Source organism: Notamacropus eugenii, chromosome 7 (genome assembly GCF_028372415.1).
Source record: "Notamacropus eugenii isolate mMacEug1 chromosome 7, mMacEug1.pri_v2, whole genome shotgun sequence".
NCBI lineage: Eukaryota > Metazoa > Chordata > Mammalia > Diprotodontia > Macropodidae > Notamacropus > Notamacropus eugenii.
The window spans coordinates 81,131,439-81,156,374 of record NC_092878.1 but is presented as its reverse complement, the minus strand read 5'-3'; the positions used below and the strand labels follow the sequence as shown (position 1 = coordinate 81,156,374).

The 24,936-nt window shown below is 37.4% G+C and overlaps 1 protein-coding gene across 1 annotated transcript in view; it reads right to left on the bottom strand.

Moving 5' to 3' along the window:
• Nucleotides 1-9,099: 9,099 nt before the first annotated feature.
• ANXA10 (annexin A10) overlaps nucleotides 9,100-24,936 on the bottom strand; it is a 115,983-nt gene continuing 100,146 nt past the window's right edge. Inside the window, exons 11-12 of the mRNA XM_072625146.1 lie at nucleotides 11,905-12,027; nucleotides 9,100-9,425 (exon numbers count right to left, since the gene is read on the bottom strand). Coding sequence (XP_072481247.1) covers nucleotides 9,357-9,425; nucleotides 11,905-12,027 — 192 coding nt within the window. The 3' untranslated portion in view covers nucleotides 9,100-9,356. The remainder of the gene's footprint in view (nucleotides 9,426-11,904; nucleotides 12,028-24,936) is intronic.

The following is a 24,936-nucleotide window of genomic DNA, read 5'->3' as shown; positions in this document are numbered from 1 at the left end:
GCCTATTTTTCAAGGTGTTATTTTCTTCAGCATTTTTTTGGGTCTCCTTTAGCAGGGTGCTGACCTGCTGTTCATGCTTTGACTGCATGTCTCTCATTTCTCTTCCCAGCTTTTCCTCCACCTCTCTAACTTGACTTTCAAAATTCTTTTTGAGCTCTTCCATGGCCTGAGCCCATTAAGTGGACTGGGATACAGAAGCCTTGACTTCTGCATTTTTCCCTGATGGTAAGCATTGTTCTTCCTCATCAGAAAGGAAGGGAGGAAATGCCTGTTCACCAAGAAAGTAACCTTCTATAGTCTTATTTCTTTTCCCTTTTCTGGGCATTTTCCCATCCAGTGACTTGACTTCTGAATATTCTCTTCACACCCACTTCGCCTCCTGCTCCTCCCAGGCAGGGCTTGGGGTCTGAGATTCAAATGCTGCTTCCTAGCCTCAGGGCTTTTGGCGGGGGCAGGGCTGCTATTCAGTGTGAGATTAAGCTCAGGTGCTCTGGTGGGGGCAGGGCCGCCTCACGGACTCAGTTCCCTCAGGGGCTTTATGCAGAGACCTTCAACAATGGATCCAGGCTCCTGCCTGCTTGGGGAGCCCTGGTCTGCCGCTGCCTCCGCTGCTGCCTCCCGAGGGGACCTGAGTTATGGGGGCACCCCACTCCCCTCTAGACCCGCCAAAGAGACCCTCTCACTGACCCCCATCACCTGTGGGTGGAGGGACCTGCTAGGCCGCTGGAGATTCTTTCCCTGAAGCCCGCTCGGATCTGTTCCTCTTGGTGCCGTGGCCGCAGCAGGGCTGTGCTTGGCTCCATGTCTGCAGTGTGACAGACCTTTTGCGAGAGGTTTGCAGGTCCCTCTGGAACAGAAACCTCCTTCGCTCCACTGTTCTGTGGCCTCTGTTGCTCCAGAATTCGCCATGAGTTCCTTTTTACAGATGTTCTATGGGTTGTGGGTTCGGAGCTATGTGTATGTGCGTCTTTCTACTCTGCCATCTTGGCTCCGCCCCCCGCTAGGAATTTTAAAAGGCAGACATGAGGGGAAAAGGGCAGTCAGTCCAGGCATGAGGGATATTCAATGCAAAGCCACCAAGGTGGGAGATGAAGAGTCATTTACAGTGGAGAGCAAGCCAAGCAACCTTGCTACAATAAAGAATGTATGAGAGGAAGTGAATGTGAAATCTGTGAAATCAGTCCCTGAGCAAAATGAAGATTATATGAATATGAAATCAGTCTAGAAGGATAGTTCAGAACCAACTAATCAATTAATAATCAATATATATATATATTAAGCACCTACTATGAGCCAAGCATTAGGGATACAAAAAGAAGACAAAAGTCAGTTCTTGCCCTCAAGGAGTTTGCAATCTAATGGAGAAGACAACATGCAAAAAAAGCTTTCTGTATACAGTATAAACAGGAAACTATTAACAGAGGGTGGACACTAGAATTACAAGGAGGGGATGGGGAAGGCTATCAGAAAAAGATGGGATTTTAGGTGGGACTTAAAGGAAGTGAGGTAGGTCAGTAGTTGTAGGGGGAGAAAGTGTTCCCGAGGACATTTCAGAGAAAATGTCTGGAGCCAAGAGCTAAAGTGTCTTGTTTGGCAACAGCCAGGAGGCCAGTGTCACAGGATCAAAGAGTTTTAAAAAGTTAGTAAGATTTATACCTTAATGGAAGACTAGAAAAAAAGGAGGAAGGAGACTACATTATGAAGGGCTTTGAATGTAAGACAGAACATTTTAGTTTGGTTCTGAAATCAATAGGACACCACTGGAGTTTTTGAGTATTTATGAATGGTGGTGGTATGCTCAGACTTGCACTTGTAGAAATTGGAGTGGGGAAAGACTCGAGGCAGACAGAGCCACCAGCTGGCTTTTGCTATAGTCTGGGAGTGAGGTGATGAGAGCCTTCCCTAGAGTTGTGATAGTGGCAGAAGAAAGGAGGTATATTTGTAAGATACCTCAAAGGAAAATGACTAGCTTTGGCAGTAGATTGGATGTGAGAGATGAGGGACAGAAAGAAGTGTGAAAGATTTAATATGCCAAAGAGGAATTGCTATTTTATCCTAGAGAAGACAGGAAACTAGCTAAACTTCTTGAGTATGGTGTGAGTCAGTAAGGCTTGTGTTTTTGGTAGCTGTATACAGGATAAATGGAAGATCATCAACAGAAAGGAGGCACTAGCACTAAGGGGGGGTGAGTAAAGATATCTTGAAAAGTTTGGGATCAAAAGGAAGGTAGAGATGAGGATAGAGAGAATTCCAGACAGGAGGAAAAGCTAATGAAAATGATATATATTTATTTAATCATGTGTTTATTTCATTTTTCTATAGGTAATAACAGCTACTGAATCACTTGCCCTGGGAATAAATATGCTTTGCAAATCTGTTGTTTGCACAGAGGATTCTGTCTTTCTGGTTGCCTTGAATTTTAGGCAAATATTTTGTTATCCTATATTTCCTCCCTACCTATAATCTGGAATTGTCAATCAGGATGTTGTATGACCAGAATTTGAGGAATTTTTAAAGATTTAAAGGCATTAGATCATGAATGTCTCAATCTATTGACTATGCGTAATGATAACTAAATCAAGACTTTTTACATATGACCATGTAAAAGGTAAGGGGGGGGTCTTAAAAAACAACGCTGCTATGAAGCAAGAAAAGATGTGTTAAAATTGCATATTGTTTTGGTCTCCTTACCACCACCACCCCTTGTAGTTAGTACAGTTAAGTACTTTTATAAGTAGCCAATATAAAACAATAGTAGGAAGTAAGACTTCAAAGGGGAACGTAGAAGTCACTTCCAAGCTGCCCCATTGATTAAAGGAACGTAATGGTTACTTGCAAACTGTGTCATAAATTAATTAAAAGTCTTATCCTTAGACAATGTGCTAAATTAAGGAAGTCAGATAGGCCTTATTGTAAGGTCCCCTAAGTTCTGCTAACTACTCATGGTTTGAATATCTTAGATAAGCTCCAGACATATTCAATAAGTTCAACAGAACACAAGCTTTAAACTGGGTATGCCTGCCCCTACATGATCCATAGGGATCCCCTTGTGATTTCATTTTCTTGGTCACATTAATAAATTAGCAATTCAGAAAGATTTTAAACCAAAGTTAAAACCAATAGATATTTGCCTATAAACACCAATGACTACTTACCCTTAAAGTATTTTGCACAAAACCCCCCCCAAAAAAACTGATGCGATGATGAAATCACAGATGTAGATAGGGATGATGCATGGCCACTAGCCCATGGTAAATGTACTGTTATATGAAGAAAAACAAATCTCTTCAGTTCATCATTTTTTTTTTAATTGAAGGTACCAAGATGTTGGTAAGGATGTTTATGCTGAATTCAACAAATATACTTATCAAGTGCTTGCTTTATCTAAGGCATTGAATATTTACAGCAAAATCTCTTGTTTTGGAGACTCTAGACTTATGATTTCAGTGGTATAGGGAGCTACAAATGCCAAAACTCCCTCCATCAATGGAGCTCTGCAGTTGTTTTGTAACTTGTACAGTGAGAAGTTAAATGGTTTTTCCAGCATCATAATTAATTATATATCAGAAATGGGGCTTAAATCAAATCTTTCTTACTCTGAATTCACTCTCTAGCCATTAGAGCATGTTGCCTTCTGCCAATAAAATTGGTAATAATTTCAGCAATTCGTCAATATACGCAGTGTCAAAACCCAGCTTGCAAAATTTTAAACTGCTTATATATGTATACATATGTGTGTTTGCATGTATGTGTGTATGTATATAGAGTATATGCATAAGTATATATATTTATTTATATGAAAATGACTATCTTATATGTCTAGTCATGCTGGAAGACAAGGTAAGGACCTTACAAGAAGTGTATTTTCTACAACATTCCATTATCTGAAGTTCAGAGGTTTTTAAAATCCAGTGTTCCATGACTAAGAGGCCAGTTCTCTTTGAGTATTTCTTTGGTCTTGAGGCTCATACTTTTAGTGACTAAAACTAATGATGAGGAGGATGCTAAAGACACAATACCAAATTTTCAGTTAAAAATCTGCTCACTCCCTAGGGAAGATTTAACTAGAGTTGCATTTTTAAAGCCAGGTAGTAAAATGGGTTTCTTCCAGTGTGATGTACTGCCATCCATATGGTGATATAAATAGATTTATAAGTGCATTTGCTATACACACCCTTCAAAATAAGAATCAATTGAATTCAGTCACCATTATATGATTGTTTACATATTTACCCAATCCAAAGGTATGCACTTAAACTCTAAGGAATTTTAGGATGTGGGGATAATAATAGTACCTACCTTCCACAATTGTCATGAAGAACAAATGAGATAATAAATATAGAAAGGCTTTACAAACCTTAAATCACTATGTAAATGCTAAATATTATTATTAACAAAACTCTTTCCTTCAAGTCTTCCACTGGGTCATTTCTTCTAAGAAAATTTGCCTTTTAATAAGGTCTCCTCAGGAATTGAGTAACTAAATTCCTTTTCATGGAGTCCCAAAGGGACTTGTATACCAGTTTCTACACTATAGTTAATAGTGATATAAAGAGATTTCAATGTATCATCCATGCTCTGTATATATATTTATAGGGAAATACTTTCTTACTAGTAGTTTCACATATATATGCACGTACATATTATATATACATGTACATATATATGTATATATACGTATGTTCATATGCATGAATATATTTTCTCTCTTATATGGTCAAGTTTTTGTACCTTAATTTTCATCAATATTAAGTCATTTAAATATTGAAGTAAAGAAAAATAAGCAATCATGTGCACACTTTCAGTAAGCACTTATTAAATGTCAATTATATGACACCATAAATTACTCTTATACAAGAATTGTCAAAGAAAGGTATTTCATGCAACCAAGATATATGAAGACTAAATTTCTTAGAAAATATGGACATGTATACATGACACCTTACTTGAGAAGGGCTTATCAGTCTCCTTAGTCAATAAGTTTATTAATGCATCAACCCCTCCCCCCCAAACAAACCACTACCAGATTTTTGATCAATCAGTTCTTTTTTGAATTTTGGTATCTGCCTTTTACCAAAAATATTTGCAAAAGGTTCCTCTAAGCTCCTTTCTGTCTTTTAGTTCCCAACTTTCTGACTTTGAAGAGATACTCAGATCTTACCTGTCCTTCCTGGGTCCTCTGAAGATTTTCTGAATAGACCTTAATATTGCAGTCTCTCCTTGTCTTTCCTGTTCCCTCTTCTTAAAAATTTTCTTTGAAATGGAGAAAAAAATATCTCAGATCTTTTCACCTCAGAATTCTGAGCATATTTCTTCTTTTACAACCTTGACCTACTGTTTTCCTCAACACTTTCATATAGTTGTTCAAAAGGTTCTTCTCAAGTAAGAAGTCATTTATATTTGCCTATGTCCATATTATTAAGCAAATGAACACTAATTCAAAGCAGGCTACCTTTCATCATGGTGGAATGGAAAGGGCAGTAGATTTGAAGCCACTTAAACTGGATTTGAATTTTATCCTTTATGTGTATCAACCTTGGCATATCATTTAACCTCTGCAGGCATCAGATTCATTATCTTTAAGATGAATGAGTTGGATCAGATTATCTCTAAGATTCTTTTCACTTCTAGATCTGATGGCTAGGCAATGATGCTTCCTGATAGTTTTCTTTATTATTATCAAAATTAACCATTTTCCTATGAAGTGTTATGAGAAATAACATAGCACTTCAATAAATTTCATGGTAACAATAATGAGCCATTTCATATTTCATTCTAATTAGATTTTTCAGATGAAGAATGTGGAAACTGTGAACTGGTGTCCCATTTGATGCCTAGCGCCGAGAAAAGAACTGCTGTGTCACCATTTTCTTGCCTTTCTGAAATATTTGGGCTCTTTTTTTGGTCATGGCTTTCAGGTACTCCAGTAAATTTTAAATTATCTCTCTTGAATCTATTTTCCAAGTCAGTTGTTTTTTCAATGAGATATTTCACATCATCTTCTATTTTTTCATTCTTTTGGTTTTGTTTTATAATTTCTTGAATTCTGATAGAGTCTTTAGCTTCCATTTGCTCCATTCTAATTTTTAAGAAATTATTTTCTTCAGTGAGCTTTTGGACCTCCTTTTCTATTTGTCTGATTTTGTTTTTTAAGGCTTTCTTCTCCTTGTTGGCTTTTCAGAACTCTTTTGGCTTTTGGGTTAGTCTATTTTAAAGGTGTTGTTTTCTTCAGTAGTTTTTTTGAGGAGGGTCTCCATTAGCAAGCTGTTGACTCATTTTTTCATGATTTTTTTGAATCACTCTCATTTCTCTTTCCAATTTCTCCTCTTACTTCTCTTACTTGATTTTCAAAATCCTTTTTGAAGTCTTTCATAGTCTGCAATCAATTCATATTTTTCTTGGAGGCTTTGGATGTAGGAGCTATGACTTCATTGTCTTCTACTTGTATGTTTTGGTCTTCTTTGTCACCAAGTAAGATTCTATACTCTGATTTTTTCCCCACTGTTGGCTTATTTCCCCAGCTTATTACTTGACTTTTAAAAAATTATTTGTCAGGACTCTGCTTCTGGTGTGGTTGGTGTACTATCCCAAGCTTCATGGATTTTGTGCAGCCCTTTTAAGACAGCAGGGCCCCTGCTGTCCCTTTGTGCCCATACTCACAGCATATGTTTTCTCCTCCTCATTTACGGACATAGCCTGAGACCACATTTGGTCAACTCACCTGGGCTCCATGTTCAGTGCCTGCAATCTTCCCCTGGTCAGCTGTCTGACCCCCACATTCTCCATGGGGTGAACATTTATGAGGCTGAGATGAGTTCCCTACACAGCTGCCCCCAGGGCTTATTTGTTCATTCAGTTGTATCTGCCTGGACATATCTGCACTTCAATCAGGACAAACAACTATCCAGGAGGCAAGGTCTTTGCTAACATTCTCCCAATATTTTGTAATATTCTTAGGTTGTACAACTGCTTCAGCAACTTTTAATTATGTCTGTCATAATAAGTGAGACATTATTTTAAATTATTTGTGGGGAAATTTGGGAGAGTCAGGTAATTTCCTGTCTTATTCTGCCATCTTTCCAGAATCTTGCAAGGCAGATATATTTTTTAAAGGACTTTATTAGCATGGAAGGAAAAGAAGTCAAAAGAAAACAAACTTCCACAATATAAATTTATCAAGTTACAGAACACAGAAATGTTATCTGAAAAAAAAAAAAAAACTAATTCAGCCTTCAGACTGGTGCAATGTTTTGCTTATATCTGTTATCATTTATGCCCATCTTTGCTACATTCTCTGCCTCATTCATGCTCTCAAAATCTAATACTGCACATGTTTTATCCAATTGCTGATTGACCAAATTTCCATCTCCTCATGACATTCAAAGTATGACCTTTCCTTTCAGGCTCACTATGTTTCTGGGGAATTACTTCCAACTGCTATTGACCTATTACTTTGATTAAGCTCTACCCACTCCAGTGAGTTGTAACTCAAGTCCATCCTTCAATGAAAAAGTAACATCCACATATAATTTCCAACAATTGTGAAAAAAGGACCATCTTAATTAGCTCAAGGATCATGTCTAAGGCAATAATGACAAAATTAAAGGAAACAAAATCAAACAAATGAGAAAAATCTTTATTTTTCATAAAATGTCTATTTTTAGTATGTTTTAAATTATATAACAATTTGTAATTTAAGGAAATTTGTATTAGGCAATATATAATCCTCTTTTTTTTGGATCTGCTCATAGATGCTATTTGTATACTTAATGATTAATCTGTGACATTAAACTGAAATATTTACATGTAAATTGAAGTTAATATAATTATTGTAATTGCTTTTAAAATAAATATAATTTATTTGTTGACATTTCTCTATACTGTTATATATTACATTCCATTTCCTTTGAGTTCTTCTTTCTATTTTTAAAAATAATATTTATTTTTAATTTTCAACATTCATTTCCATAAGATTTTAAATTCCAACTTTTCTTCCTATCTCTCCCCTGTAACCATCCATCTATCTGTCTGTCTATCTATCTATCTATCTGTCTACCTATCTATCTACCTACCTACCTACCTAGTTATTGCTGTTTGAGGACCAACAAATAAATTTGATGATGATTTTTTTCCAGCCACAGAAACTTATGAAATTATATTGTAAGGTGAAGAGAAGATGTAGTCTTCAACAGTGTAATGAAAGTCATGATCATTATAAAACCGTTGTTATGAAACCATTTATCCAAGATAAAAGATTGGGTGAGATACAAAGTTAGACATGCTTCTTGGGCTGATAAAGTTTAGAGTAAAAAGAAACTTCACATTGTGGGAAGGAGTTTGTATCCATATTTCCCGCAGAGAACATAGACTCCAATGGCTCTATGACATTATGAGAAGACAAACCTAAATTTCAAAGATGGGAGGTACTGCTTCATTTATGCAGCCAATCTAGGCAGATACTGCCTCCTACTGGTTACATAAGGAAAAAAACATTATATAGTCATTCAGGGAGATGATCCTGGTCTCAGGATTTATGTTGGCATACCCTGTTTTGGGAAACAAGGCAGCTTACATGTAGTGAATTAGAGATGCAACCATACTAGGATAAGGTAAGAACTGTTTCAATCCTTTATAGTCTCATTATAAGTATATGTATATATCTGTATACATAGTATGATTAGAGAGCATAAATATTCAATCAGACATTCCATGCATCTTTGAACTGAATGCAGTCTTTTTTGACTGTTTTTCTCCTTTAAATTCCAATTTAATATTCATTTTAACTTGATTTTTTCTATATAAAATGGTTAGAGGGTAGAGATATAAGCCCATAATCTCTGTCATAGGCCCTGAACCCCATCTTGGTCTTGCCCTAAACCAAGGGTCATGAACTTGTGGCTTTGAGGCCACCTGTGGCCCTCAAGTGTGTCCTTTTGACTGAATCTGAAGTTTATAGAAGGATTCAGTCAAAGGGCCACACTTGAGCACTTAGAGGGCCACATGTGGCTTTGAGGCCACAGGTTCCCCTCACTAATTTAGTGTTGATAAAATAAGTTCAAATAAATGCATTTGAATCTAATAATTTTTTAATTGCTTCATGATTCATAAATTAGTAAAGTACTGTATTTAGAAAATGCCCCTTAAAGGAAATAAGCATCTACCTTGGCAAATACATATTTTTGGTTCAGTAAGAAAGAAAAAGAAAAAAAAGATATGATGCTAATTTAGCGGAGGACCTTGTGATTTTTCCAGCTTCACTTCAGTGATAATCAATAGTCTACATCTGTGAAGAAATGTCAATATTTGGAGGCATCTTTAAAGAACGGGATGTAGTTTCCTAAATTCATCTGTTTCTTTTAATAGTCTTCAACATCACCAGCACAGATGGCAAGTAAAGCTTTCTCATAATGTCCTGAAGCGAAATTCTGAAATACAAAGCAAAATGTTTACGGGAGAAAAATGTGGCAATATTCCAAAAAAATTTTAATATTCCATTCCCTTATTTTTTCAAAGGTAAGGCCAAGAGAGGTTTCAGTATTCTGGAGTTCTCTGTATAAAATAGCCACAAACAATGCTTTTGTAAAAACTTGGAAGAAGTAATAAATCTTGATGTAAATGACAAATTGGAGCAAGAAACCATCTTATCTCCCACCCCAATCCCACAACTCTGTATGTTACAATGATTGAAATATTTAGGCCAGAAAGTACATGTGAATGCAACTACAACCCCTCTGTTCTCCATTATTTGTTCATAAATACAATTATGAAAACTCTACATTTAAAAAGCCATTATAAAAATATTGTCTCTTCTGAACTAGTGTCATCGCAACTGACTATTTCTAGATGTATAGAATACAGCTGTATTAACTGTATGTAGTTATTAATGCACACTAATGAGTTGCTGGATTACAGTGAATGACTCAGAACTAGTTTTACTCACCAAGGAAATATGCCAGGATATTTATTTTCTAACAAGAAAGTCAAAACATAATAACTGAAGTTCAGCTCAATTTAATACACATTTATTAAATGCCCATCAGGCTAATTTCTGGGCTTAGCAAGACAAAGCAAAACTTCAAGAACTTTGTATTCTAGTGAGGGATGGAAGAACAACATATGCACAGAGGAGTGTGTATGTATGTGTGTATGTATACAAATACATGTATGTCTATATGTATGTATATATACACATATATACATCACTTAATTAATTATAGGAAGTTGGAGGAGAAAATTACAATTAGAGGAATTAGTAAAGGTGCTAGCATTTGACCTGAGGTTCAGTTCCTGAGCTTGCGGTGAGGAGAGAGAACATTTCAGGTACAGGGGCCACAATGTGTATAAAGACACAGACTAGAGAGAGAAGGCTCAGAACATTAAGTTGACCAATGTAAAAAAAAAAAAAAGGTACATGTGTGATTTTTTTAAAACAAAAGATAAGATTTTAAAGAAAATATCTAGTTTTACAACAAACTAGACAAGATGGAATATTTTACTTGTTAACAACTGAATTCAAACATAAAACAGTCTAATAATTCTATTCAACTTACATTTATCAAATGTCCACTGTGTATAAAGTATTGTGCTAGGGTTAAATATGTGAAAACAAAACAACATTCCTTGTTCTTGGGCACCTTAGCTTACTAAGGAGTATATACAGTATCTACAAAGGTAAGTAAATATAAGATTATTTTAGGATCAAAGGAGCAGCAAGAACTAAGTGCCATATCATAATTGAGAACTGCAAGAACAGCTAATGAAATTACTTCTTTTTACAAATAAAGAAAATGAGGCCTAGAAAGATTAAGTGACATGTCTACCTTCAGAGAGGTAGTTAGTAGCAAAGATAAGATCTGAACTCAGGTTCTGGGATTACCAAATCTATCAGTCTTTCCCTATACCATACTTCTTCTTCCTCCTTCTCTGTTCATCCTTTGTTTCCAAAGAAGACCATGCCATGAGAGAAATGATGACATGACTTGCACTTGACTTTGTTTTGATTGAGGGAGGGCTGTGCAAGGTCACCAGCCTCACTGTCCCCTCCTGAGCCATGTGGATCCAGTGACCAGATATTCATCAAGGTGATTAAAGAAGGCCCAGAATGTACTGAGAGACCTTAACCTATTCAGGAACTCACTTAGAGTGAGGTAATGCCCATTCAGTGACTAGACCCCTTTAAGAAGTAATCAGGGAATGGCCCCTTTAATGAGCAAAAGAAAAAAGATAAGCAAATCAAGCTGAGAGAGAAACAGCAACAGTTGCTATTGATAATCACTCAGAAGCCAGGAGGGTCCGGAAAAGAGCCATTAAGTGGAGTTTGGGCAGGGACCCATTGTTGTGCAATGTATGGGCTTCAGAATGCACTGGGTTTAAGGTTTTGGGAAAAACAAGAAAGGAAAAAAGAAAGAGAGAAAGAAAGAAAGAGAGAAAGAAAGAAGGAAAGAATGAAAGAAAGAACAGGAAGAAAGAAAGAAAGAAAGAAAGAAAGAAAGAAAGAAAGAAAGAAAGAAAGAAAGAAAGAAAGAAAGAAAGAAAGAAAAAGAAAGAAAGAAAGGAAGGAAGGAAGGAAGAAAGAAAGAAAGAAAGAAAGAAAGAAAGAAAGAAAGAAAGAAAGAAAGAAAGAAAGAAAGAAAGAAAGAACAGTCAGGAAGGAAGAAAGGAAGGAAGGTAGGGAAGGTAGGAAGAAAGAAAAAAGAAAGAAAAATAGAAAAAAGAAAGAAAGAAATCTGGCCTGTAAAACAGTCTTCAAAGAGGAGGTGGTAACTGGGTTGGGAAATTTGGACAAGTTTTAGATGGTGAAGATAATGAGTTCCATTTTAGACATACTCCATTGGAAATATCTTATCAAAGCCTATCAGAAATTTGACTAAACCACAACATCTAGTAAAAAGGCAAGAGACTTACTTTTATATCATGAAACAGAGATTTTCCATATCTTTCTTTGTATTTTTTTCGTATATTCATCAGGTCTATTTCACTTCTGGCAATTAGAATCCTGATAATGGTTCTGTTATGGAAACCATATTCCTAAGAGAAAAAAAAAGGAGAACATGAGAAAGTCTAAAGTTTTTTCCCTACCATGAATTTTACTGAAAAAAAAAAATCTCATGTTAAAATCTGGACCTTGGAAACTTCCCCTTGCCATGGTGGAGATAGAGGTTTTTGTTTTAATTTTTCTTTAAAAAGATAAATAATATCTGAGGAAAGGAAGAAAGGAAAGACACTTTGGGAAAGGAGACAAATAGAGGTAGAGTTGTAGGAAAGGTTTCCTGCCAACCTAAATTAGCAAAATTCAGTACAACGGGAATTAGTATGAAAACTCCCAGTTGATTTTGCAAAGACCAGTGAAAGAATCTGATAGGAAGAGATTTTAGTCTAGGCTAACGTTGGTGAAATTAACCTCAAATGTCCAAGACAAAAGAGATAGGGTAGTGTTGTGAATATCTGAGAGCTGGCCTTGGAACCACAAAGACAATAACCAGGGAGGTTCATATTCCACATTTCAAATGCTATATGAGGAACTCCCCTTCCCTCCCCCACCCTCCACCGCAGTCTTCTAGGAAGCACTTAAAAACATTTGAGTTGCAGAGAAGGTGTCGACCTGCATTGATATAGTAGACTCCTCACCAGAACCCTTCAACACCCATGAAACCCCAGCTCGTCCCTATCTCTATCCTTATAAGGAATAAAGACCAAAATGGCCCAATTTAAATCAGGTTCCAATTTTTAACTTAGTAGGGCAATGCTGACATCCAGTGGCCAGAGTCCCTAATCTCAGCTTGAGGATGTGAGGTCTGAAAATGCTAGTGATTTTTACTAATCAATTGTGCATGTTTTAGGAAGATGAAGGAAAGCCTATTTTCTAAAGTTTTGCCATTGAGAGTCCTACATCATCTGTTGAAATTTACTGGTAGATTTTCTTTAATCCCATGGCAATAGGTACCATTTAAAAAATGTTTCTGCTTTTCAACTTAGTACAAGAAGTATTTATTAAGCACCTATTATATGCCAGGCCCTATCCTAGATGCAGGAGATACTGAGGCAAAAATGAAATAAATGAAATAACCCTTGACTTTAAAGAACTTTAATTCACCTGAGTGTAGCTATTTGAGTCAGGCATTTATTCTACTTTTCTGCCAAAAAATTAGTAGAAGTCACTTTCCTTATCCTAACTTAACTGAAAATTCTCTTCTTTTCTTCTCTAGCCTCTCTGAAACTCTCTTTTTCTCTGCTCTCTTTTCTTCCCTCTCCCTTTTTCTCTCCTCTCTGTTTCTTCTTTCACTCTTTCTTCTTTTTCTGCCTCTCTTTCTTTGCTTTGTCTTTCTGTTTCTGTTTTGTTTCTTACTCTATCTTTCTTTTCTCTCTTTATTTCCTAGATGTTTGTTTCTGTCTCTCCTTTTCCTCTTTGTCTCTGTCTTTTTCTTTCTCCTTTCTCTTACTCTCACCCTCTTTTCTTTGTTTTTCCAACTTTCTATCTCTCTGTCTTTTTCTGTATTCTTTGCCACTCTCATTCTCTGTCTCTCTCTGTTTTTCTCTGTCTCTGTCTCTTCTCTCTCATTCTCAATCTCTAATTCTGTCTTTCTGTCCCTCTGTTTCTGTCTTTCTCTGTATGTCTCTATCACTCAGTCCCTCTCATCAGGTCTTGGAAATTCAATAGTGTATAGCATTCTCAGTGAGGAAACTCCCTGCACCAGTACAGAGCATTGCCTTGCTTGTAGCTTACAGTGTGGAACTGGGGGTCTAGATGACTAGTCCCACAGCTAGTTAGTGTCATACATATGAGTTGAACTTACATCTTCCTGACTCTAAGGTCCTCTCTCTGTATCATTCAGACTCAGCACACACTCATGCAGAATCACAAGCAGTCACATATTTATAAGAACACACTACTTCTTAGGATGACATACCCTGCAGTTCTGCAGTCAATTTAACTCTCAAAACTGGCATGTCTGGGGTTAAGCAACACCAACAAGTGAAGTTTTCTCCTGCTGCAGTGGCTTGTTCTGTGATAGGATTGTTAGAAGTGAGCCTGTCTAAGAAGCCCCCAACAGTGAGAAATACATTCACCTTAAACAAAGAACAATGCCTGTTGTGAAATCAGGAAATCTTTTATTAATCTTTTCATCCATTCCCCCTGAATGGATGGGTAGCCTCCCTTGTAAGGTTACAGGAAGACTACAACACATGCAGAAAGGTGGGGTTTCTTATACTGTTTTCCTAACTATGGATCTTCCACAATACTGCCCCTGGCCATGTGACTCCATATTCTCCTCTCTGATAGGTGGTTTCTCACACAGCTCCTTGGGTCTGCAGATTAGTTTCTGACCTCTAACCTGTCCATGCTATGTCACAACCCTTATCATCTAAGAATGTTGAAAACAGAACTTTCTTGCCTCCCACAAAATCCCCCCTTTTTTCTTTCTTTAGTTTTAGTTTTCCACATTCATTTCAACAAAATTTGAGTTCCAAATTTTCTCCCCATCTCTCCTCTCCTCCCACCTCAAACATCATGCATTCTGATTACCCCTTCCCACAATCTGCCCTCCCTTCTATCACATCCTGCCCTTCCCTTAATCCTTCTTCTCTCTTTTTTTGTAGGGCAAGATGGATTTCTAGACCCCATTACCTGTATTTCTTATTTCCCAGTTGTATGCAAAAGCAATTGTCAACATTCATTCCTAATACTTTGAATTCCAACTTCTCTCCCTCCCTCCCTCCCCACCCATCCCCAATGACAAGGCAAGCAATTCAATATAGGCTATATATGTGTATTTTTGCAAAAGACTTCCATAATTGTTATGTTATGGAAGACTAACTATATTTCCTTCCATCCTATCCTGCCACCCATTTTTTCTATTCTCTCTTTTGACCTTGTCCCTCCCCAAAAGTGTTTACTTCTAATTACTCCTTTCTCACATTTGCTCTCCCTTCTACCATCCTTCTCACCCCACTTGTGCCCTTCTCCCCTACTTTCCTATAATGTAAGATAGATTTTCATACCAAATTGAGTGAGCATGTTATTCCTTCTTTAAGCCAAATGTGAAGAGTAAACTTTCCTTTTTCCCCTCTCACCTCCTTCCTTTTCTCTTCCACTGGAAAAACTTTTTCTTGCCTCTTTTATGAGTGATAATTTGCCCCATTCCAATTCTCCCTTTTTTCTTCCAATATATTCTTCTCTCACCACTTAATTTTATTTTTTTAGATATCATCCCCGCTTATTCAACTCACCCTGTGCTCTCTGTCTATGTGTGTGTGTGTGTGTGTGTGTGTGTGTGTGTGTGTGTGTGTGTGTGTATAATCCCTCCAACTACCAAAATACTGAGAAAAGTCTCAAGAGTTACAAATATTATCTTTTCATGTAGGAATGTAAACAGTTCACTTTAGGAAGTCCTTTATGATTTCTCTTTTCCTGTTTGCCTTTTCATGCTTCTCTTGATTCTTGTGTTTGAAAGTCAAATTTTCTATTCAGTTCTGGTCTTTTCATCAAGAATGCTTGAAAGTCCTCTATTTCATTGAAAGACCATTTTTTTCACCTGAAGTATTATACTCAGTTTTGCTAGGTAGGTGATTCTTGGTTTTAATCCTACTTCCTTTGACTTCTGGAAAATCACATTCCAAGTCATTGTGTCCCTTAATGTAGAAGTTGCCAGATGCTGTTATACTTATTGTATTTCCACAGTACTCACATTTTTTCTTTCTAACTGCTGGCAATATTTTCTTCTTGACCTGGGAACTCTGGAATTTGGCTACAATATTCCTAGGAGTTTCTCCTTTTGGGTCTTTTTCAGGAGGTGATTGGTGGATTCTTACAGTATTTATTTTGTCCTCTGGTTCTAGAATATCAGGGTAGGTTTTCTTGATAATTTCATGAAAGATGAAGTCTAGCATCTTTTTTTGATCATGACTTTCAGGTAGTCCCATAACTTTTTTTTTTTTTTATTTTTTTATTTTTTTTTTATTTTTTTATTTTATTTTTATTTTTTTTTTTTATTTAGCTTTTAACATTCATTTTCACAAAATTTTGGGTTACAAATTTTCTCCCCTTTTCTCCCCTCCCCCCCCAAATGCCAAGCATTCTAATTGCCCCTATGACCAATCTGCTCTCTCTTCTATCATCCCTCTCTGCCCTTGTCTCTGTCTTCTCTTTTGTCCTGTAGGGCCAGATAGCTTTCTATACCCCTTTACCTGTATTTCTTATTTCCTAGTGGTAAGAACATTACAGTTGATCCTAACACTTTGAGTTCCAACTTCTTTAGCTCCCTCCCTCTCCACCCCTTCCCTTTGGAAGGCAAGCAATTCAATATAGGCCAAATCTGTGTAGTTTTGCAAATGACTTCCATAATAGTTGTGTTGTATAGGACTAACTATATTTCCCTCCATCCTATCCTGTCCCCCATTACTTCTATTCTCTTTTGATCCTATCCCTCCCCATGAGTGTTGACCTCAAATTGCACTCTCCTCCCCATGCCCTCCCTTCTATCATCCCCCCCCCACTCTGCTTATCCCCTTATCCTCCACTTTCCTGTATTGTAAGATAGGTTTTCATACCAAAATGAGTAGGCATTTTATTCTTTCCTTTAGTGGAATGTGATGAGAGTAGACTTCATGTTTTTCTCTCACCTCCCCTCTTTATCCCTCCACTAATGAGTCTTTTGCTTGCCTCTTTTATGAGAGATAATTTGCCCCATTCAATTCTCCCTTTCTCCTCCCAATATCTTTCTCTCTCACTGCTTGATTTCATTTTTTTTTTTAAGATATGATCCCATCCTCTTCAATTCACTCTGTGCACTCTGTCTCTATGTGTGTGTGCGTGTGTGCATGTGTGTGTGTGTACTCCCACCCAGTACCCAGATACTGAAATGTTTCAAGAGTTACAAATATTGTCTTTCCATGTAGGAATGTAAACAGTTCAACTTTAGTAAGTCCCTTATGACTTCTCTTTGCTGTTCACCTTTTCATGGTTCTCTTCATTCTTGTGTTTGGAAGTCGAATTTTCTTTTCAGCTCTGGTCTTTTCATCAAGAATGCTTGAAAATCCTCTATTTCATTGAAAGACCAATTTTTCCCCTGAAGTATTATACTCAGTTTTGCTGGGTAGGTGATTCTTGGTTTTAGTCCTAGTTCCTTTGACTTCTGGAATATCCTATTCCATGCCCTTCGATCCCTTAATGTAGAAGCTGCTAGATCTTGTGTTATCCTGATTGTATTTCCACAATACTTGAATTGTTTCTTTCTAGCTGCTTGCAATATTTTCTCTTTCACCTGGGAGTTCTGGAATTTGGCCACAGTGTTCCTAGGAGTTTCTCTTTTTGGATCTCTTTCATGTGGTGTTCTGTGGATTCCTTGAATATTTATTTTGCCCTCTGGTTCTAGAATCTCAGGGCAGTTTTCATTGATAATTTCATGAAAGATGATGTCTAGGCTCTTCTTTTGATCATGGCTTTCAGGTAGTCCCATAATTTTTAAATTGTCTCTCCTGGATCTATTTTCAAGGTCAGTTGTTTTTCCAATGAGATATTTCACATTATCTTCCATTTTTCCATTCCTCTGGCTTTGTTCTGTGATTTCTTGCTTTCTCATAGAGTCCTTAGCCTCCATCTGTGCCATTCTAATTTTGAGAGAACTATTTTCTTCAGTGAGCTTTTGAATCTCCTTTTCCATTTGGCTAATTCTGCTTTTGAAAGCATTCTTCTCCTCATTGGCTTTTTGAACCTCTTTTGCCAATTGAATTAGCCTATTTTTCAAGGTGTTATTTTCTTGGATCTCCTTTAACAAAGTGTTGACCTGTTTTTCATGGTTTTCTTGCATGTCTCTCATTTGTCTTCCCAGTTTTTCCTCCACCTCTCTAACTTGATTTTCAAAATTCTTTTTGAGCTCTTCCATGGCCTGAGCCCATTGAGTGGGCTGGGACACAGAAGCCTTGATTTCTGTGTCTTTGCCTGATGGTAAGCATTGTTCTTCCTCATCAGAAAGGAAGGGAGGAAATGCCTGTTCCCCAAGAAAGTAACCTTCTATAGTCTTATTTCTTTTCCCTTTTCTGGGCATTTTCCCAGCCAGTGACTTGACCTCTGAATATTTTCCTCACACCCACCTCACCTCCTGATCCTCCCAGCCAGTGTTTGGGGTCTGAGATTCAAGTGCTGCTTCCAGCCTCAGGGCTTTGGGCGGGGGCAGGGCTGCTATTCAGTGTGAGATTAAATTCAGATGCTCAGGTGAGGGCAGGGCTGCCTCTCAGGCTCAGTTCCCTCAGGGAGTTTATGCACAGACCTTCAACAATGGATCCAGGCTCCTGCCTGCTTGGAGAGCCCTGGTCTGCCGCTGCCCCTCAGCTTCTGTCTCCCGAGGGGGCCCGAGCCATGGGGGCACCCCACTCCCCCCTCGACCCGCCAAAGGGACTCTCTCACTGACCCCCGTCACCTGTGGGTGGAGGTACTTGTGCGGCCGCTGGAGATCCCGTCCCTGAAGCCCGCTCGGATCTGTTCCTCTTGGTGCCGCGGCCACGGCAGGGCTGTACTCAGCTCCCAGTCCCGGCGCCCAGTCCGCAGCACGAAGGACCTTTTATGAGAGGTTTGCAGGTCTCTCCGGAACAGAAATCTCCCTCGCTCCAATGTTCTGTGGCCTCTGGGTGCAGAATTCGCCGTGAGTTACTTCTTTGTAGTTGTTCTATGGGTTGTGGGTTCGGAGCTATGTGTATGTGCGTCTTTCTACTACGCCATCTTGGCTCCGCCCCCCTCCCATAACTTTTAAATTGGCTCTTTTGAATTTACTTTCCAGGTCAGTTGTTTTCACAAAGAGACATTTTACATTGTCTTTTATTTTTTCATTCTTTTGGTTTTGTTTTGTAATTTCTTGGTTTCTCAAAAAGTCATTAGCTTCTATCTGCTCCATTCTAATTTTTAAAGAACTATTTTCTTCAGTGAGCTTTTGAACCTTCTTTTCCATTGGGCTAATTCTGCTTTTGAAAGCATTCTTCTCTTCATTGGCTTTTTGGACCTCTTTTGCCAATTGAGGTAGCCTATTTTTAAAGGTGTTATTTTCTTCAGCATCTCCTTTATCAAACTGTTGACTCACTTTTCATGATTTTCTTATATCACTCTCATCTCTCTTCCCAATTTTTCCTCCACCTCTCTTACTTGATTTTCAAAATCCTTTTAGAGCTCTTCCATTGCCTGAGACTATTGCATATTTATTTTGGAGGTTTTGGATACAGAAGCCTTGATTTCTTCTGATGTTATGCCTCATTCTTCCTCCTCTGAAAGGATGGAAGGAAATACCTGTTTACCAAGAAAGTAACCTTCTATAGTCTTATTTCTTCTCCCTGGCATTTTCCCAACTTGACTCATGAATCCTTTGTCAAGAGAAGGGTATACTCTGGGGATCTGTAAGTTCTCGGTTCCTCCAAGGTGGCACAATAATGGCAGCAGAGCTTACTCCTCTCCTGGCTTGCACATTGGCCTGGAAGCAAACAAAAACTTTTCTGCCCAGAATCTGCAATTAGAATTTCCTTACCCCAGTTGCCTCTAGCTCCACCACACCAAAGGTCCTCCTCACCCCAGGGCTGAGCTCAAGGCTGAGATTTAGATCAGTGACTCAATTCTCCCAGGGGCTTCAGGCAGAAGTCTCCCAAGGCTACCACTCAGAGCTGAGATTAAGATCACCTGCTCAATTCTCCTGGGGTCTCTAGGTGAAGGGCTCCAAAAACTGAAGGTTGCTGCTAGCAGTCCAAACTGTACTCCTCTCTCCTGGCTGAAGGAGCCCTCCCACTGACCTTTGAAGGTATCTGTGGTGTTTATGGATTGAACAATTTAGGAACTGCTTCTGCCGGTGGTTCCCTGAATCCTGTTCCGGGCCATGTCCCTGCTGGACTGTGCTCTGTGCTGGACTGTGTCTCACACTGGGCTGTGCTGCACTCCTCTTTTTTTCTTTATTATCATTTCTGTTTTCACACCTAAATCCAATCAATACCTCCTCGAATTCTTTCCCCTATGAATTCTTCCCTTCATCTATCTCCCTTCTACATGAATATGGAAAGAGAGCAAAGTTGACCAATGCATTGAGAAATTATAATGGGGCATTCCCCTTTCACAAGTACAGATACAGAGATTCAAAGAAAAAGGGTAAATTCATGAATAGTCTATTTAGAGGTTCCATCTCATACAGTCATCTAGGGAGGAACATCAGTTACATCAGTTTTCTGTTCTGGATGCTCATTCAAGTCATCTTCAGGACAGCATCTCAACATCTTCTTTCCTTTATTTTCTTGTAGAAATCTAGATATCCACTCTCTTACAGAACTGACCTTAATACCATTTTAGATGACCATTTCTAAGCTTTATACACTTATCACTCTTACAAAATCAAAATTGGAACTTTGACCAATGGGTTGTTTAAGAAATTCACATTGGAACCCAGTTTTTACATTTTACATTAATTTACTATTCATTTCTCTCATCAGGAAGATGGAATTTCACTAAGGAGTCAATAACAGGCTCCAATATTTACATAAATACAATAAATAATCATTTTTAACACAGTACATATCACATCATAAAACAATTCCAACTTCTGGTCATGTGATGCTTCTTTTAAAGCATTTACAATATAGACCACAAACTATCTTTCTTTTAACTTTTAGCTTATATGCTAACCTCACAAGCTCTTGACCTGATTGTCTCCATGCTATTACTAATAATTAAAGGAACCTGACTTTTTGCTGTTAAGTCTGAAATTCTAAGCATGATAGTGTAATTTTAGACTTAGCCTCAAATGTTCCCCTACCAACAATCTATTATTTAATAGATCCAGTATTATGCTTACCAAACTTTTGATTATAGGAAATTGCCACTAAGAGCAGGGATACTGCAGGGAAACAACATCTCCCTAACTTCATTTCAATTCCAGGCAGGAGTAGATTGTCAACTGGCATTCAGCCAGGGTTAAAGTCTGTTAGGTGGCAGTGGGGAAATTGAGTCAGGAGAATCCTACCTCAGCCCAGGCTGAACTGCCACTCTCCCAACCTTCCCATGAGATCACCTTTTTGCAGTGCATACCAGCATCTCACAGGCTTACTGGCATCATGTATCAGTGTCTCAGACTGCCTTTTTTACTATCCACACCTGGAGTTAGACTCAGAAGAGCAGTCAGTTAATAGTCCCATAAAATCTTAAAATAGCAAGCTCCAATAATCAGTCTCAGATATGACTATGACTTCACATTGGCTAAGAAACATCATTTGAAGCAAGTATTAAGTAGCTTACATGCTTTTCTATACCTTTTCTAGTTCCTGGTTAAATAACAATCATCATGTTATTGCTCTATTGCATCTGTTTCCCAAGCTTCCCTATAGCTTTCTAACCTTGCTCAATCTAAAAAGAATGAGCTACATGTATAAGTTCAAACACTAACTTCAACTTATTTCATGAAATGAATCCAAATCAAAATAGACATTCAACTTTTCCATCATTGCCAAATATTACCAGAGTGTACCTGCCTCTAAGAAGCTTAGACTGAAATTCTTTTCCTCAAAATTAAGATGTCTCTGATTTAGTCTCAGGAACTTCATTCAGTCAATTGTATTTACCCAATTGGTCTTACATCATTTTGTAACAGGTAAAGATTTGATTCCAAGGTGGGACCTTTGTCCTTCACCCCAAAAGAGTTTTAGTCATATTTTTCTAAAAGGGCCCTGGAAAACCTCACTTTGTCCCACGTGAACTGTCCCTCTAGAGGCTCATAAACTTTTCCCTATGACTATGCCCTGTCAATCCAGTTTTCCAGGTTACTGGCTTCTCCCATCAAGACCATTCCTGAAACCCCCAGATGACTGGGGCAAACCTGGACTCCTTCCCCAGAGGCCCTCTGTAGGTAAAATACACCATGTTTTAGTGTTACAAATGCTCAGATTCCCTAAAAGTCCACCCAACATTGAGAAATCTCAATAAACTTTGACCTTCTTTGGTTGAAATAAGGCTTGGCTTGAATTCATTTGAGCAGGACTCAGCAAGTTGCTATCTTTGGGTCCTCAACAATTCCATACCATTACACTTAACCTTAAATCCCAATTTTGTTCTATGGCACAATGATACAACATCACATTTATACTTTGGTTTCCTTTCTTTATCTAATTATTCCCATTTCATTGAGAAAGAATGTTCCTGGGGATTTTATCTTTTGCAAGGCCATACCAGAGTACCCATTTACCCAGTTAATTGAAAACAGCAGATTATACTACTTGTATTTTGCTTACATTTTAAATTATCTGCTTTGATTATAGAAACATGCCATGTATATAAAAGCAAGGACTTAATTAGATATCATCTCCACCTTATAACCAGACTCAGAAATAGCCAAGGGGGAAAACATTCCTTTTCAAAGGAACACAATGGGAAACTGAGACACAATTGTCCCCTGAGGCTTGTACATTACATGGCAGGTTTCACTAATCAAAAATTTTGCCAGGACTCACATCTTAAACTTGTCCTAAAAACCACTCACTAGAGATTATTTATCACCAACACAAATGCCTTGTTTAGAAACTCCATATACAAACAGTTTAAACTTTAAATAAGAGATTACAGCTTTAACAAAGTGAGGGGCTACACCACTTGCGTGATCATTTTAGACTCTTCCAAATCTTAGGGGCCCTGGGTGGGACTGGCACCATTCCTCTCCTTTGACAGTAGGAAATAGTTAACATCTCTTCTCTGAGTATCTGCAGTTCAGATTAGATCTTAAGAAGTCCTTCTGTGATGACTAGACTTCAAAAGGAAAGGAGGATGGGACCAGGAGGCTTTTTGTCTTAAAATTATCACAGAGCTTCCTGGAGCCATAAAATTCCTGGTCGCCCTTATCTTATCCCTTATCTTCTAACTCCTCGTAAAACCTGAAATTATTACAAATTAATTTACAAATATAAATTAGGTTCATAGGCCTTTCAAAACTCATACAAAAGATTTTACAAAACATTTCTTCACACAACAATTATTTTCCTCTCCTAAGAACAGTTTACAATTTATCATAAAACTCTCATGAACCTAATTGGCAAAAATTACAAGATCTAAAACCAAGGTCTTTTCACATTTGCCCATAAACTTCATTTTACAAACATACTTTTGTAAATGCTCGATTCATAGCAAAAACAATTTTAGTTAAAATTTCCTTTTTAACAGCAGAAATAATCTTTAGATGGAATAGGCTTGAAAATCACACCTATATATAAAAATATATATATATTTTTCCCCAGGATTCTCATTTTCTCAATAGCAATTCTACGACACAGAAACTTACACAGAATTTATGACAACTTTTAAACCAATTCATTATTAATTTAACAATGCAATTCCTAATATGACAACATTTAGATTTACTTAAAAATTTAAAGCTATTTATGTTTACTTAAAACTTTAAATAAGCTATTACCCATTCAGATCAATATATTTCCACATCACCTTGCAGAGTTATTCATCTCCTTACTACCACCTGGCCATGTTCTATCACCATGATTAGAGTCATCTCAGATTTGATTGAGCTACTAATTATCAAATCAACTTACATGATTTTTCTGTCTTCTTAAAATACTTCCTCACATCCTCACTACTTACTGAAACCATCTGAAACTGACCCATTCAGAACTATTCAAACCTTATTCGTCTTTTCAAGTCTCTCAATCCCATTACTCAAATTATCCAGTTCCTTCACATCTTTACTATAATTGTCTGTACTGGAATCCCTTTCTAGCTTAAGCAAAGAAGTTAACTCTACTATTATATAGCAAACATCAGCATTTTCACAGCTTATTTATAACCAAATATAAATTTCAAATTATCAAATTTCTATCATATCCTTTTAAAACCCCAATCTATATACAACAAACTCCAAATTTAAAAACTGTGTAGTACTGAATCTAACACATACCCATCCTTATACCCATCTTTGTGTTAAGCACTTTACAATCATAAATGCTGAATGGCAATATTTTTCTGCTTAATCCTGACAGGAAGAGCATTCTCAGAGGCTGCTCTGTATTCCTTTAGGTAAGATTTTAACTTGAAATCATATCAAACCTGGATTTGTAATCACTAATGATAAACATTTTTAGCCCTCCTTTTTCCCCAAATACTCTTGGTACTGAAAGAAAACTTTATTTATAACTTCCCATAATCTCTTCTTACTCTACTTCCTTGACAAGGAAGTAATCTTCCCCTTGTCAACACGGTCTGAGCGCATGGACAGAGTTAATGCTTCTAAAAGAAATCACTGAAATTCTAAAGTGAATTTGCAATTTTAAACACATTGTCTTCTGGTATCAGACATATTTGCTTAATTTAAACATAAGGTACAGATTTTAGCTTTGAGATCTCATTAAATCAAAACTTAACTTTTCACACCAGATTGCCAGTCTTTTACTCTGACAATTTCCATTACAAAAGAGATCTTCCTTTAGGTGAGGTCTGCTGCTACCCAGAGGAGGAAAGACCTTCCCAGATTCAAAAAAAAGTTATGAATCAGAGTAATTAAAGAACCTCCTTGCCCAGGCAAAAGCACCTAAATAATTTAACACTGACAAAGTGTGACTTCCAAGCATGAAGCTTGGGAACTTAATAACTAATAGTAATAATTACAAAGCACAGTAAACAATTTTTAAATCCAATTATCTTCCATAACTTTGTCTATTTGTTTCCCAATCAGGCTAAACATTTTCTTAAGTGAGATATGGGGAAGGAGAACATGCTCTGAGCACATGGATACTCCATCATCTTACCCATAACCTCCCCTCCTTTTATATCTCAAATAAGCCAAATACTCAGCATTTCTTCCAGCTTCTTTGTTCCTTAAAAAGAAACTTAAGAGGTTAAGAGCCTAACAATTTAACTTATCAGTAGAGTCACATGTTTTTAAATTGAATAATCTGCAAAGAGCAAAAATCTTTCTTTTCAAA